This window comes from Scyliorhinus torazame, chromosome 10 (assembly GCF_047496885.1).
Source record: "Scyliorhinus torazame isolate Kashiwa2021f chromosome 10, sScyTor2.1, whole genome shotgun sequence".
NCBI classification, from domain to species: domain Eukaryota; kingdom Metazoa; phylum Chordata; class Chondrichthyes; order Carcharhiniformes; family Scyliorhinidae; genus Scyliorhinus; species Scyliorhinus torazame.
The window spans coordinates 105,938,228-105,954,326 of NC_092716.1; the positions used below are offsets into that span (position 1 = coordinate 105,938,228).

At 60.4% G+C, this 16,099-nt stretch overlaps 1 protein-coding gene across 1 annotated transcript in view; it reads right to left on the reverse strand.

The window, feature by feature from the left end:
- e2f4 (E2F transcription factor 4) overlaps nucleotides 1–16,099 on the reverse strand; it is a 40,476-nt gene that overhangs the window by 15,168 nt on the left and 9,209 nt on the right. Inside the window, 6 exon segments of the mRNA XM_072518569.1 lie at nucleotides 692–974; nucleotides 3,633–3,697; nucleotides 4,167–4,210; nucleotides 4,565–4,726; nucleotides 15,910–16,006; nucleotides 16,009–16,018. Coding sequence (XP_072374670.1) covers nucleotides 692–974; nucleotides 3,633–3,697; nucleotides 4,167–4,210; nucleotides 4,565–4,726; nucleotides 15,910–16,006; nucleotides 16,009–16,018 — 661 coding nt within the window.

Genomic DNA, 16,099 nt, shown 5'->3' on the forward strand with positions numbered 1-16,099 from the left:
GCACTGTGCCACCGTGCCGCCCAATGAAAACAGAGTGCACAAAATTTAAGGTCACTCGTGAGACAGAAGAGGTTCCGAGGCAGAATTATTAAAAGTAGGTCAGAAGCTAGGGTAAAAGTAAAATGCTGTGGGTGCTGGAAATCTGAAATAAAAACAAGAAAATGCTGGCTGAACTCAGCAGGTCTGGCAGCAGCATCTGTGGAGAGGGAAACAGGGTTGACGTTTCGAGTCCTTCTGACTCTTCTTCAGGAGCGTCACCCGCCTCCTGACTCCCCCAAAGCCAGCCCGCCATCCACAAGGCACAATCTGGAGTGCGGCAGTAGGAGCGCTGCTCCAACAACACTCGGGAAGCTCGGCACCGTCCAGGACAAACAGCCAGTTTGATCAGAGCCTCCGACGAAAAATCATTGATCAGATCAGTGATCAGAAACATTAACTCAGTTTGAAGAGCTGCCAGACCCGCTGCGTTTGTCTGTTCCTCCTTCAGATTTCCAGCATCCACCATATTTTACGGCTGTTCACCAGCGAGACGCTCCTTTTCTTCCATTCAGAATAACTTTTAAAACGTGCACTAAATGGGAACGTACATTTGCGACACACAAACGGAGACAGCTCACATGATTCCCTGTCAGTCGTTTGATCTCTGACCCTGAAGTTGAAAGTTCACCGTTGAGCAGTGGGCAGCGCTCACCTGTGGGTGTTGCGGCTCTGGGCTGGGGCGGAGGTGTCTGTGAGGCAGTGGATGGAGAGGCACACCGGGCAGGTAACGTTGGTTCAGCCTCCGGGTGACTCGCCAACACCGGCCGCTGTGGGGTAGTGGGCAATGCGGGTGGGCACTGGATCAGATCTTCAGGTGGGGGCACAGGCACCACCACTGGGGAGGAGGATGACGTGTCCTTGTTTACCAGTAAAACGTTGATGGGACCGGTTGTGCTTTTCAGGTGAATCTGATATTTCTTCTGTCCATTCAGACCCTATAACACAAAAGAGTATCTGAGCAAAGAGCCAGGAAAAGAGAGAGCGCGGAAGTAGGACTTCATCCACAGTGGGGTGGGGGAGCAGTGGCAGGGGAACATAGGAATTAGGAGCAGAAGTAGACAATTCAGGCCTTCGGCTCTGCCCTGCCACTCAATCAAATCATGGCTGATCTCTTCTAGGTCTCAAATCCACCTCCTCACCTGTTCCCCAAATCCCTTTAACCTTTTTTTGTTAAATATCAGAAATATATCTACCCCCTTCTTGAAACCATTTAATGACTCAGACTCCATCCTACTATGGGGCAGCGAGTTTTACATTCACCACCCTCTGCAAGTAGTTCCTCCTCATCGCAGTTCTAAATCTACTGCCTCTCAACCTCTTTCTGTGACCTCTTGTTCCAGATTCCCCCATAAAGGGGAACATTTGGTCAACATTTACTTTATCAATCCCATTTAGTATTTTACACACCTTGATGAGGGGGTCTCATCCTTCTAAATTCCAGCGAGTTTAAGCCCAAACTGTTTAATCTCTCCTCGTACATCAATCCTTTCATCCCTGGAAGCAATTCGGTGAACCTCCTCTGAACTGCTTCCAATACCCCCACATCTTTCCTCAAATAAGGAGACCCTAAATTGGATACAATACTCCAGATGTGGTCTCACCAACACCCTATACAATTTCAACAATGCTTCTTTACTTTTGAACTCCAGTCCTTTTGCAATAAACGCGAACATTCTATTTGCCTTTAAAAAAAAAAATTTAGAGTACCCAATTCATTTTTTCCATTTTTAAGGGGCAATTTAGCGTGGCCAATCCACCTACCCTGCACATCTTTGGGTTGTGGGGACGAAACCCACGCAAACGCGGGGAGAATGTGCAAACTCCGCACGGACAGTGACCCAGACGCCGTGAGGCCGCAGTGCTATTCACTTCGCCACCGTGCTGCCCCCATTTGCCTTTTTAATTACATGCTGTGCCTGCATACCGACTTCCTGCAATTCATGGACAAAGACACCCAGATCCCTCTGCTCAGACACATCTGGAATCTGCTTTTCATTTCGATAATAATTTGCCTTTCTATTTTTTCAGCCAAAATGGGTAACCTCACACTTATCTAATTTTGGCCCAATTTCGTAGCCTAACTACATCTGTCTTTAACTCCTATTCACTGTCTGCTTTCCCACCTACTTTAGTATCAATTCAGATTATACTATATTACTCTCTGTCCCTACTTGCAGATCATTTATAAAAATTGTAAACAGTTGAGGTCGGAGGACTTTCCCCTGTGGCACCCCGCTACAATTCGCCTGCCAGAGAAAGACCGATTTATCCCGACCCTCTGCTTTCTGCCAGTCAGCTAATCCCCAATCCAATCTGGTACTCCTACCCCCAATCCCCTGCGATCTCACCTTCTGCATCAGCCTTTTATGAGGCACCTTATCAAACTCCTTCTGGAAGTCTAGATATACCACATCCACAGGTTCCCCATTATCCCCCTTGCTGGTTACGTAAAACCATGCTGACAATGGTGGATTGAGCTTTGTCTTTCCAAATGTTCAGTAATCTCCTCCTTAATGATTGGTTCCGGCAATGTCCCCAGCACAAGCTAACTGGTCTGTAGTTTCCTACTTTTTGCCCCTCTCCTTTTTTGAACAGGGGCGTCACATTAGCATGTTTCCAATCCACCGGGGCCCTTCCAGAATCCAGGGAATTCTGAAGTATCAAAATCATGCATCCACTATCTTCACTGCTAACTCCCTTAATAGGCCATCAGGTCCCGGAGATTTAGCTGTCTTTGATCCTATCCGTTTATTCAATACCGTCTCCCTCGTGATGGCTATTGCACCACGTTCCTCTGCATTAACTGTAGCTTTTGGAAAATTTCAATTACGCTCCACTGTGAAGACAGAGGCAAAATATTGATTCAGAGCCTCCGCCATCTCGGTGTTCCCCATTATTACCTCACCAGAATCTTCCCCCAAGGGGCCAACATTTACTTTAGCTACTCTCTTCTTCTTTATATACTTAGAAGCTTTTGGCATCAGTGTTTATGTTTTCTGCTAGTTTCCTTTCATAGTTCATCTTAGTTCTTTTGATTTGATTTTAGGTAGTGTTTTGCTGAACCTGGAAGTTCCCCCAATCCTCTTGCAGTGTGGTATGCCTAGTTTTAGCCTTTATATTGATTTCCTTGTTTAGCCATGGAACATTTTCACCCTTTTACCATTCCGCTTCCGCTCAGGAATATACTTTAATTGAGAGGTATTTAATATATCCCTGAATATCTGCCATTGTTCCTCAACTGTCCTATCCTTAATTATCTGTGCCCAGTCTACTTGGGCCAACTCTTTCCTCAGGCCTGTATAATTACCTCTGCCCAACACTAAAACTCTAGGATGGCACTGTCTTCTCTCGCTTAATCTGAATTTGAAATTCTAGCATGCTGTGATCACTCCTTTCAAGAGGATCCTTAATGAGAAGACTATTTATCAATCCTCCTTCATTATGTAATACCGAATTTAAAATAGCCTGCTCCCTGGCCAGGCAGAGTGGGGGCGACAGCGGTGGCCGGGCAGAGTGGGGAGGGGGGCGACAGCGGTGGCCGGGCAGTGGGGAAAAGAGGAGGGTTGTGAAAATATATTAAGTGAATTACTCACCCCTTCTGGAATGGGGACCTCCAACTGGGTGCCTGAGGGTGCCTGGATTGCTAACAACGTATCACCTGCAGACAAGGACAAAGACAATACTGAGATAGAGAAAAGGAAGTTATTATTGAAAGAAAAAGAGAGGGAGAGAGAGAGAGAGAAAGGTACAAGGATCAATCAGCTGACACGGTGTTGAACATCAGGAGGACCCAGTGTTGAGGGGACACAACTATGGCATCCCTGTGAAGTGTGAAGCTGCAGATATAAACTGCGGGCACCATAGTCCCCAGCTCCTCACATCACAATACAGAAAGGCAGCCCTCTGGGCAGTTGGGGACAGGGTGGGGAGTGTCTGACTTACTGGCGACACTGCAATCTGTCACCATTTGATCAGTCATGTACCCGCCCCCCCATTCATCCTCTCCCAAACCTTGTATCTGGTTATTACCCAGTTCCCTCCCTGTCTCCCAGGATTAACCTAATCCCCACCCCCGAAATCAGATCGTGGGAACTACTCCCCTTGGGACCTGGACAAGGATTTCTCACCTTTAAAACATCGACACATATCCTCGTGCGTCACATACGCTAACGTGAAGAACAGTTAAGGAGAGGCAACGCCAAGAGCTCATTCCCGTCTGGTCAGTGAAGCATGATGGGGGGGGGGGCGCCGCCACGGACATGGGGTGGGGGGGGGAGCGACAGACGGGGGAGTGAGGGGGCTGTGTGAACACTCAGTGGCAATAGTCCAGCTAGGTAAACTCTATGAGCTGACGGAATCTGCCCATACAACTAAACTAGACATAACCAATAAACCTTTCAGGCTCTCAGTCAGTGAGTGACTCTGCTGCCTGAATGGGACACTGGAGTTCAACATGATCGGTGCTTCCGGGTTAAAACAAAAAGCAAAGGTGGACTGGGAGAAGGAAGGCAGTGCCAAAGGATATCTGCTGTTTTCAATATCGTCTGTCACGTTCTGAATGCTCTGTTGTACCCAGACTCTCTGCTGGTCCAGCTCCTGCTCCCGCCGGTCCAGATCCTCAATCTCCGCCTTTAGGTCAATCAGCTTGTCAGCAATCTCCCGCGTGTTGCATCCCGGCCCCACTCCTCTGTCACCCAAAAACAAAGACAAGAGAAAAAATGGTGTGAATTACTCCCCGTGCAAGGCTGCAAAGAGACCGGAGCTCGCTCGCTCGCACACACGGACCAATGGAGGACCCCCTCTCTGCTTGGCTTAATGGGAGATGGCACCATTGGCAGAGCCACAGCATTTCGACCTGGCAAGAGTTAGCCACTATCGGGGCATCTCGTCAATCACCAGAACTCAGGCATGTCAGCGTTAGGACCGGGCAGAATCCAACTCGGTGGTGATGTCCGCTGAGGGCGAATAGTCAGCCTGCAACCATCTAATGGCACCGGTGGAGTGCAGTGACCAGGGCTAAGGTGGCAGCACCCTCTGGAGTGATGGGGACAGAGGGAAGATTGGGCATGTAGTCTTGGTGCAGCCAACACAAACACCATCTTAGAATGGGCCAATAGAGATTAGGGAGAGTGACCCCCCCCCCCCTCACTGACCCATTAACTAGGGCAGCACGGTGGTCAGCACTGCTGCCTCACAGTGCCAGGGACCGGGTTTAATTCCAATCTTGGGAGACTGTCCGTGCTAAGTTTGTACCCTATGTTTGCGTGGATTTCCTCTGAATGCTCCAGTTTCCTCCCACAGTCCAAAGATGTGCAGGTTAGGTGGATTGGCCACGATAAATTGTTCCTTCGTGTCCAAAGGTTAGGTGGGGTTATGAGGTTACAGAGATAGGGTGGGGGGGGGATTAGGCCTGGTTACAGTGCTCTCTCAGAGGGTTTGTGCAGATTCGGTGAGCCGAGTGGCCCCCTTCTGCACCGTAGAGATTCTATGAACACCCCCCACCGCACCGCTCACTAAAACACCCCCTCCGCCACCGTCAATACCTCCAAAGGCAGAGTTGGCCACTGCTCCCTCGGGCTAATGGATAGTCACTTTCCTTTGGAGGAGAAATAAACTGGGCAGAATATTAAATAAATTCCGCCATTTTGAGCGGGAAAGAGTGAGAAACGGTTCATTCAACAATCACGTCATACACTAGGACAGAGTGATTGATTGAGGGAGGTGCAGCCTACATCAAGCCGAACACTAACTGGACAGAAAGAGGAAGGTATGAGGTGGGATTAGTGCTTGGTATTTCCCGGATATTAACAAGCTAAGGTGTGGTTTGATTGAACTTTTCACAAACGATAAATGGAGAGAAATTATTTCCACTGGTTGGCGAGTCTACGACTATGGGACATGGTGTAAAATATTAGAAGCGGACCCGTTAGGAGTGAATTTCGGAGGTCGAAGTTTGAAATTCTCTTCAGCAAATCATAATTGATGTTCGATCGTTAATTTGAGATTGACAGATTGTTATTCATCTAAAATATCAAATATTTTGGGGGAAGATGGTGGCATAACAGTAATTCCTCTGGACTAGTAATCCAGAGACCCAAGATCAGGGGACACGGGTTCAAATCCCACCCCAGCAGCTCTCATAGAAATTTAAATTCAATTTAAAAAAAATCTGGAATTATAAAGCTAGTCATCAGTTATGGCGACTGTGAAACTATCATCGATTGACGTAGAAGCCCACCTGGTTCACTAATGTCCTTTAGAGAAGGAAATCTGCCATCCTTACCTGGTCTGGCCTACACGTGACTCCAGACCCACGGCAATGTGGTTGCCTCGTAACTGCCCTTTGAAAGGTTGACCAAGCCATTCAATTCAAGGGTAATTAGGGATGGGTAACAAATTCTGGCCTGGCCAGGGACCCTACATCCCACGAAAGGGCAACTTTTTAAAAAAAGGGGGCAAAGCTGGTTTTATGGAGTTAGCCCACAGATCGGCCACGATCTCACGGAATGGTACGACAGCCTCAGGGGTACAATGGCCTTCTCCTGCTCCGGTCACGGGATTATCCCCCCCTATTTTCAGATCCTGTTTAGTGCCAAATTGGCAATTAAAATGGTGGAGGGCCAGCAAGACAAAATGGATGGTCATCTTTGACAGGGTCCCCCCCCTCCCACCACCACCACCACTACTTCATTACTTGTGGAAAATAAATAGATTTCTGAATTGGAGTGAATGTTGTCACCTCCACATCGTCAGAACTAAAGAAAGTTGTGAGTCGAGCGCACCTCTCACTGCCTGAACAGCTAGAGGAGTCAGCCAGCTGCTGGTGGGGGCAACCTCCCCCTGCTTCCCGGTCGGCAACCAACGGAGCTGCGCGTTAAAGCACAGCGCCGGCCCGGGGTGGGGGGAAAGGAATCACGTTCCGACTCCAAATTCAGCAAGACACCCCAGGGAGCAGCAAGGCTGAGAATCAAAGGGAGGGGAGGCGATGCTGTCCCATAAAACACAACATTTCACAGCTAATCCCTGAGGAAATCCACACTGAGCTGGTAAATTATTCTGAAGATTCGGATGCTGGCAGGAAGCGGTGCTCGGAAAGCCTGAAATTCCGGCTTGGTGAGGAAACTAGCCAATTGCGGGGATGTCACAGGGAAGAGGAGATGGGGGTGGTCTCAGAACCCACACCCACGTGGGTGGCAGAGTTGGAGGTCAGGGATGAATGTGGAATCACCGTCCTGGGAAGACCCACTTACATGCTCGAACCTGGCAGCAGAGGCACCAGGCCAAGGGGTAAGCCGGATAGATCGAACAACAGAGCAATCATCGCAGCAAATCTCGACAATCACAGCTCAATCCCAACGCATTTCCCACCCCATCCCACTAATCTCAGCACAGCTTTTAAACTGCAAGATGTTAACTCATTGTTTATTTTACACTAGAACAAAGTCTACACATGCACTGCTGTAAACAGGACCGACACCAGTGGCGGGCAATCTGGGTTCTGAGTGTGGCCCAAGAGCCATTGTGATGCCCGCTGCCCACGCGCAGAGTTGCCACATTTCCTTGGATTTCCGTCCGTGTAGTTTTTTTTCCTGACAGGGATGTAAAACGAGGGCAAGTAAAGTGCGGGGCATGCTGAATGGTCACAACATTGACTGTGCGAGCTGGGTGCTCCCTCTATTCAAAGTGTAAATATTTATTTTGTTTTTACAATTTGAAGTTGATGACAGTTCTCTAATAATATATAAATGATGAAGCATTTTCTGTAACTCATTATGTACTATTTGGCATGTATTAACTGTATTTAATCATATTCATGGGGTCACGGTGAGTGAACAAGTCTGAATTCAATCTTGCGGCTCACTGAGATGAAGGAGGACCACTCTTGCAGCCCACTCACCAGCCTAGATTGCCCATCACTGGCCTACACTAATATCAGCCACTGTCTTCACTGCACCACCCCACTGCACTCGTTGCACCCACGCCACTGCCCACCATCCGCCACTACATGTCCCCCCGCTTCCAGTCCCCTCAGCCCCCCCGCTCGTCCTCCCATCGCAATGCACCCCGCTTCCACTCCCCTCGCCGTGCCCCCCGCTTCCACTCCCCTCGCCGTGCCCCCCGCTTCCACTCCCTCTCCTCGCCCCCCCGCTTCACTCCCCTCGCCGTGCCCCCCCCGCTTCCACTCCCCTCGCCGTTGCCCCCCCGCTTCCACTCCCCTCGCCGTGCCCCCCCCCGCTTCCACTCCCCTCGCCGTGCCCCCCCCCGCTTCCACTCCCCTCGCCGTGCCCCCCCGCTTCCTCTCCCCTCGCCGTGCCCCCCCGTTCCCACTCCCCTCCACTCCCCTCGCAGTGCCCCCCTTCCTTCCCCTCGTCGTGCCCCCCGCTTCACTCCCCTCATAGTGCCCCCCGCCTCCTCTCCCCTCGCCGTGCCCCCCGCTTCCACTCCCCTCGCCATGCCCCCCCGCTTCCTCTCCCCTCGCCGTGCCCCCCCGCTCCCACTCCCCTCGCACCCCCGCTTCCACTCCCCTCGCAGTGCCCCCGCTCCTCTCCCCTCGTTGTGCCCCCCGCTTCCTCTCCCTCGCCGTGCCCCCCCCCCGCTTCCTCTCCCGTCGCTGTGCCCGCCCTCCACTTCCTCGCAGTGCCACCCACCTCTCTCCCCTCGCCGTGCCCCCCCGTTTCCACTCCCCTCGCAGTGCCCCCCCCCGCTTCCTCTCCCCTCGCCATGCCCCCGCTTCCTCTCCCCAATGCCCCCCCTGCTTCCACTCCCCTCGCCGTGCCCCCCCCCCCGCTTCCACTCCTCTCGCCGTGGCCCCCCGCTTCCTCTCCCCTTGCCCCCTGCTTCCACTCCCCGTGCCCCCCCTCGCAGTGCCCCCCCCGCTTCCACTCCCCTCGCCGTGCCCCCGCTTCCTCTCCCCGTGCCCCCCCTGCTTCACTCCCTCGCTGTGCCCCCCGCATCCTCCCATCGCCGTGCCCCCCGCTTCCTCTCCCTCGCCGTGCCCCCCGCTTCCTCTCCCCGTGCCCCCCTGCTTCCACTCCCCTCGCTGTGCCCCCCCGCTTCCACTCCCCTCGCAGTGCCCCCGCTCCACTCCCCTCGCAGTGCCCCCGCTTCCACTCCCCTCGCAGTGCCCCGCTTCCACTCCCCTCGCAGTGCCCCCGCTTCTCTCCCTCGCCGTGCCCCCGCTTCCTCTCCCCGTGCCCTCCTGCTTCCACTCCCCTCGCCGTGCCCCCCCCGCTTCCACTCCCCTCGCAGTGCCCCCGCTTCCACTCCCCGTGCCCCCCACTTCCACTCCCCTCGCCGTGCCCCACTGCTTCCACTCCCCTCACCCCCCGCTTCCACTCCCTCGCAGTGCCCCCCGCTTCCACATCCCTCGCCATGCGCCCCCGCTTCCTCCCATCGCCGTGCCCCCCGCTTCCACTCGCCTCGCAGTGCCCCCCGCTTCCTCTCCCCTCGCCATGCCCCCCGCTTCCTCTCCCCTCGCCGTGCCCCCCGCTTCCCCTCGCCGTGCCCCCCTGCTTCCACACCCCTCGCCGTGCCCCCCCTGCTTCCACTCCCCTCGCTTCCACACCCCTCGCCGTGCTCCCCCTGCTTCCACACCCCTCGCTGTGCCCCCCCGCTTCCACACCCCTCGCCGTGCCCCCCCTGCTTCACTCCTCGCTTCCACACCCTCGCCGTGCCCCCCCCGCTTCCACACCCCTCGCCGTGCCCCCTGCTTCCACACCCCTCGCTGTGCCACCCCGCTTCCACACCCCTCGCTGTGCCCCCCCTGCTTCACTCCCTCGCCCCCCCTGCTTCACTCCCTCGCTTCCACACCCCTCGTCGTGCCCCCCCCGCTTCCACACCCCTCGCTGTGCCCCCCCGCTTCACACCCCTCGCCGTGCCCCCCTGGTTCCACACCCCTCGCTGTGCCCCCCCGCTTCCACTCCCTCAGCAGTGCCCCCTCCGCGCCCCCCCGCTTCCACTCCCCGTGCCCCGCTTTTCCTCTCCCCTCGCCGTGCCACCACGTTTCCTCTCCCTCACCGTGCCCCCCCCCCGCTTCCACTCCCTCCGTGCCCCCCAGCTTCCACTCCCCTCGCCGTGCACCCCCACTTCCACTCCCCCCGCTTGTACTCCCCTCATCGTGCCCCCCCCCGTTTCCACTCCCATTGCAGTGCCACCCCATTTCCACTCGCCTCGCTGTGCCCCCCTGCTTCCACTTCCCTCGCTGTGCCCCCCCTTCACTCCCCTCGCCGTGCACCCCCCCGCTTCCACTCCCCTCGCCGTGCCCCCCCGCTTCCACTCCCCACGCCGTGCCCCCCGCTTCCACTCCCCTCACTGCCACCCCCCCCGGGTTCCACTCCCTCGCCGTGCTCCCCTGCCGTGCCCCCCCGCTTCCACTACCCTCGCAGTGCCCCCCCCGCTTCGTCTCCCGCACCGTGCCCCGGCTTCCTCTCCCCTCGCCGTGCCCACCAGCTTCCACTCCCCACTCCCCTCGCCCCCCGCTTCCACTCCCCTCGCAGTGCCCCCCCGCTTTCACTCCCCTCGCCGTGACCCCCTGCTTGTACTCCCCTCGCCGTGCCCTCCAGCTTCACTCCCCTCGCCCCCAGCTTCCACTCCCCTCGCAGTGCCCCCTCGCCTCCACTCCCCTCGCAGTGCCCCCCCGCTTTCACTCCCCTCGCAGTGCCCCCCGCTTCCACCTTCCACTCCCCTCGCCGTGTCCCCCCGCTTCCACTCCCATCGCAGTGCCCCCCCGCTTCCACTCCCCTCGCCGTGACCCCCTGCTTGTACTCCCTCGCCGTGCCCCCCGCTTCCACTCCCCACGCAGTGCACGCCCGCTTCCACTCCCCTCGCCGTGCCCCCAGCTTCCACTCACCTTGCCGTGCCCCCCGCTCCACTCCCCTCGCAGTGCCCCCCCGCTTCCTCTCCCCGCACCGTGCCCCCGCTTCCTCTCCCCTCACCGTGCCCCCGCTTCCTCTCCCCTCGCCGTGCCCCCCAGCTTCCACTCCCCTCGCCCCCCGCTTCACTCCCCTCGCAGTGCCCCCCCGCTTTCACTCCCCTCGCAGTCCCGCCCCGCTTCCTCTCCCCTCGCCGTGCCACCCCGTTGCCTCTCCCCTCGCAGTGCCCCCCGCTTTCACCTCCCCTCGCAGTGCCCCCCGCTTCCACTCCCCTCGCAGTGCCCCCCCGCTTTCACTCACCTCGCAGTGCCCCCCGCTTCCACTCCCTCGCAGTGCCCCCCGCTTTCACTCCCCGCGCAGTGCCCCCCGCTTCCACTCCCCTCGCCGTGCACCCCACTTCCACTCCCCTCGCCGTGCCCCCCTGCTTGTACTCCCCTCGCCGTGCCCCCCCGCTTCCACTCCCACGCAGTGCACGCCCCGCTTCCACTCCCCTCGCCGTGCCCCAGCTTCCACTCACCTCGCCCCCCGCCCCTCGCAGTGCCCCCCCGCTTCCACTCCCATCGCAGTGCCCCCCCGCTTCACTCCCTCGCCGTGTCCCCCCCGCTTCCACTCCATCGCAGTGCCCCCCCCGCTTCCACGCCCCTTGCCGTGGCCCCCTGCTTGTACTCCCCTCGCCGTGCCCCCCGTTTCCACTCCCATTGCAGTGCCACCCCGTTTCCACTCCCTCGCAGTGCCCCCCCGCTTCTACGCCCCTCGCAGTGCCCCCCCCGCTTCCACTCCCATCGCAGCGCACCCCGCTTCCATTCCTCTCGCCGTGCCCCCACCGCTTCCACTCCCCTCGCCGTGCCCCCCCGCTTTCACTCCCCTCGCCGTGACCCCCTGCTTGTACTCCCCTCGCCGTGCCCCCAGCTTCCACTCCCCTCGCCCCCGCTTCCACTCCCCTCGCAGTGCCCCCTCGCCTCCACTCCCTCGCAGTGCCCCCCGCTTTCACTCCCCTCGCAGTGCCCCCCCGCTTCCACTCCCCTCGCCGTGTCCCCCCGCTTCCACTCCCATCGCAGTGCCCCCCCCGCTTCCACTCCCCTCGCCGTGACCCCCTGCTTGTACTCCCCTCGCCGTGCCCCCCGCTTCCACTCCCCACGCAGTGCACCGCCCGCTTCCACTCCCCTCAGCCGTTGCCCCCAGCTTCCACTCACCTTGCCGTGCCCCCCGCTTCCACTCCCTCGCAGTGCCCCCCGCTTCCACTCCCATCGCAGTGCCCCCCCGCTTCCACTACCCTCGCAGTGCCCCCCCGCTTCCTCTCCCCGCACCGTGCCCCCGCTTCCTCTCCCTCACCGTGCCCCCGCTTCCTCTCCCCTCGCCGTGCCCCCCAGCTTCCACTCCCCTCGCAGTGCCCCCCCGCTTTCACTCCCCTCGCAGTGCCCCCCGCTTTCCTCTCCCCTCGCCGTGCCACCCCGTTGCCTCTCCCCTCGCAGTGCCCCCCCCGCTTTCACTCCCCTCGCAGTGCCCCCCGCTTCACTCCCCTCGCAGTGCCCCCCCGCTTTCACTCCCCTCGCAGTGCCCCCCGCTTCCACTCCCCTCGCAGTGCCCCCCGCTTTCACTCCCGCGCAGTGCCCCCCCGCTTCCACTCCCCTCGCCGTGCACCCCCACTTCCACTCCCCGTGCCCCCCTGCTTGTACTCCCCTCGCCGTGCCCCCCCGCTTCCACTCCCCACGCAGTGCACGCCCCGCTTCCACTCCCCTCGCCGTGCCCCAGCTTCCACTCACCTCGCCCCCCGCCCCTCGCAGTGCCCCCCCGCTTCCACTCCCATCGCAGTGCCCCACCCCCGCTTCCACTCCCCTCGCCGTGTCCCCCCCGCTTCCACTCCCATCGCAGTGCCCCCCCGCTTCCACGCCCCTTGCCGTGGCCCCCCTGCTTGTACTCCCCTCGCCGTGCCCCCCGTTTCCACTCCCATTGCAGTGCCACCCCGTTTTCCACTCCCCTCGCAGTGCCCCCCCGCTTCTACGCCCCTCGCAGTGCCCCCCCGCTTCCACTCCCATCGCAGCGCACCCCCGCTTCCATTCCTCTCGCCGTGCCCCCCCGCTTCCACTCCCCTCGCCGTGCCCCCCCGCTTTCACTGCCCTCGCCGTGCCCCCCGCTTCCACTCCCCTCGCAGTGCCCCCCCGCTTCCATTCCTCTCGCCGTGCCCCCCCCGCTTCCAGTCCCCTCGCAGTGCCCCCCCGCTTCCACGCCCCTCGCAGTGCCCCCCGCTTCCATTCCTCTCGCAGTGACCCCCTCGCTTCCACTCCCCTCGCCGTGCCCATCGCTTCCACTCCCCCCGCTTCCACATCCCTCGCTGTGCCCCCCCGCTTGTACTCCCCTCGCCGTGCCCCCCCCCGCTTCCACTCCCCTTGCCGTGCCCCCCCGCTTGAACTCCCATCGCCATGCCCCCCCGCTACCACTCCCCTCGCCCCACACTCCCCGTGACACCGCTCCCACTCCCCTCGCCGTTCCCACTCCCCTGGCAGTGCGCCCCGCTTCCGCTGTCTCGCCGTGCCTCCCCTGCTCCCAGACCCCTCGCATTGCCCCCCCGGCATCCACTCCCCTCGCCCCCCCACTCCCCTCGGCCCCTGCTTCCAATCCACTCGCCCTCTCGGAGTGCCCTCGCTTGCACTTCCCTCGCAGTGCCCCCCCCCGCTCCCACTCCCCGTGACCCCCGCTTCCACTCCCTCACCCCCACTCCCTCGCCGTGACCCCCCACTTCCACTCCCCTCGCCATTCCCACTCCCCTGCAGTGCCCCCCCCGCACCCACTCCCCTCGCAGTGTCCCCCCCCGCGACCCCCGCTTCCACTCCCCCCCCCCCAACTCCCCTCGCCGTGAACCCTGCTTCCAATCCACTCGCCCCTCGGAGTGCCCTTGCTTGCACTTCCCTCGCAGTGCCCTCCCCGCTCCCACTCCCAGTGACCCCGGCTTCCACTCCCCTCACCCCCACTCCCCTCACCGTGACCCCCACTTCCACTCCCCTCACCATTCCACCCCCCTGCAGTGCCCCCCCGCACCCACTCCCCTTGCAGTGCCCCCCACCGCCACCCCCCCCGCCCCACTCCCCTCGCCGTGAACCCTGCTTCCAATCCACTCGCCCCTCTCGCAGTGCCCTCGCTTGCATTCCCCTCGCAGTGCCCCCCCACCCTGCACCCACTCCGTGACCCCCGCTTCCACTCCCCTCCCCCCCCCCCCACTCCCGTGAACCCTGCTTCCAATCCACTCGCCCCCTCGGAGTGCCCCCGCTTGCATTCCCCTCGCAGTGCCCCCCACCCTGCACCCACTCCGTGACCCCCGCTTCCACTCCCCTCCCCCTCCCACTCCCCTGCAGTGCCCCCCCCGCACCCACTCCCCTCGCAGTGTCCCCCCCCCGCCAACCCCGCTCCACCCCCCCCCCCACTCTCCTCGCCGTGACGCCCGCTTCCAATCCACTCGCTCCCCCACTCTCCGCGCGTGCCCCCGCTTCCACGCCCCTCGCCCTTCCACTCCCCTGCAGTGCCCCCCCTGCTCCAGTCCCCTCGCATTACCCCCCCGCACACACTCCCCTCGGCGTGCCCCGCTATCAACTCCCTTCGCCCCCCCCCACTTCCCTCGCCGTACCCCCCTGCTTCACTCCCCTCGCTGTCTCCCCTCTGCTCCCAGTCCTCTCGGATTTCCCCCCCCCAGAGTGCCCCGCTTCCTCTCCCCTGGCCCCTGCTCCCACTCCCCTCGCAGTGCCCCCCGCTTCCACTCCCCTCGCCATTCCCACTCCCCGATACCCCGCTTCCACTCCCCTCGCCCCCCCGTTCCACTCCCCTCGCCGTTACCCCCCGCTTCCACTCCCCTCGCCCCCGTTCCCAATCCTCTCGCTGTGTCCCCCCGCTTCCACACCCCTCGCCCCCCCGTTCCCACTCCCCTCGCAGTGGCCCCCGCTTCCACGCCCCTCGCCCCCCCCGTTCCCACTCCCCTCGCCGTTACCCCGCTTCCACTCCCCGGCCCCGTTCCCACTCCCCTCGCAGTGCCCCCCCCGCTCCCACTCACCTCGCCCCCCCCTCTCCACTCCCCTCGGGGTTACCCCCGCTTCCACTCCCCGGCCCCCGTTCCCACTCCCCTCGCAGTGCCCCCCCCTCCCACTCACCTCGCCCCCCGCTCCCCTCGTTCCCACTCTCCTCGCCCCGCTGTGCCCCCCCGCTGCCACTCCCCTCCCCGTGCCCCCCTCCGCTTCCACCCCCCTCGCCATGCCCCCTGCCGTTCCACTCCCCTCGGCATGCCCCCCGCCGTTCCCCTCCCACTCCTCTCGCCGTGCCCCCGTCGTTCCACTCCCCCGCCGTGCCCCCTGCTGTTCCCACTCCCCCGCCCCTGCTCCCCTGCCGTGCCCCCCGCTCCCACTCCCCTCACAGTGCCCCCCCTCCGCTTCCACCCCCTCGCCATGCCCCCCGCCCCCACCGATGTGCCCCCACTCCCCTCGCTGTGCCTCCCCCCGCCCCCACTACCCGTTGTCACTTCCAGTGCCCCACCCCGTCACTCCACTCCCACCCCCCTCGCCGTGCCCCCCTGCTCCCCTCGCCATGCTCCTCCCTTGGCCATGCCCCCCCCCCCCCCCCCCGGCTCCCCAGAGAACAGGATGGCATTCAGAGATCAGTGCGGGTGATTATCTTGCCTTTCCATTAATTGCCCCAGACCCAACAACTGTTCCCAGCCATTGGCACAGAAGAAACGGCGACGTTTTGATGGTGATGGAACTAGTAACCCCCGAGGGCAGAAAGAGAAAGGAGTGGAGAAGCCCCCCCAGACGGCTGAGGGGGTGGTGGAAAGAGAAGGGCCCGGTTTTTGGGGGGGGGGGGGGGGGGGGGGGGGGGGGGGGGGGGGGGAGGAGGGTCCCCGAGGGCAGAGGGGCGCAGGTGAGAAGGAGAGCAAAAGGTTTGGGGAGGGAAGAGGGAGACGTGGAATGCTCTGCGGTGAAACGCGTGCCCCGCCGCTCGGTTTTACAGACGCACTCACTTCCACTGAATGCTGTTTTTCGATTTCTTCTCAATGAGCCCGATTCCCTCCAGGACGTTGGTGATGTCATAAATCCGTCGCTTCTGTCGCACTGCAGAGTATCTGCTGCCTGAACAGAAAACAGAATTTACATTGAATGTACAGCAGACAAAACATTCAGCCCAACTGCCCCTTGCTGGTGTTTACCGCC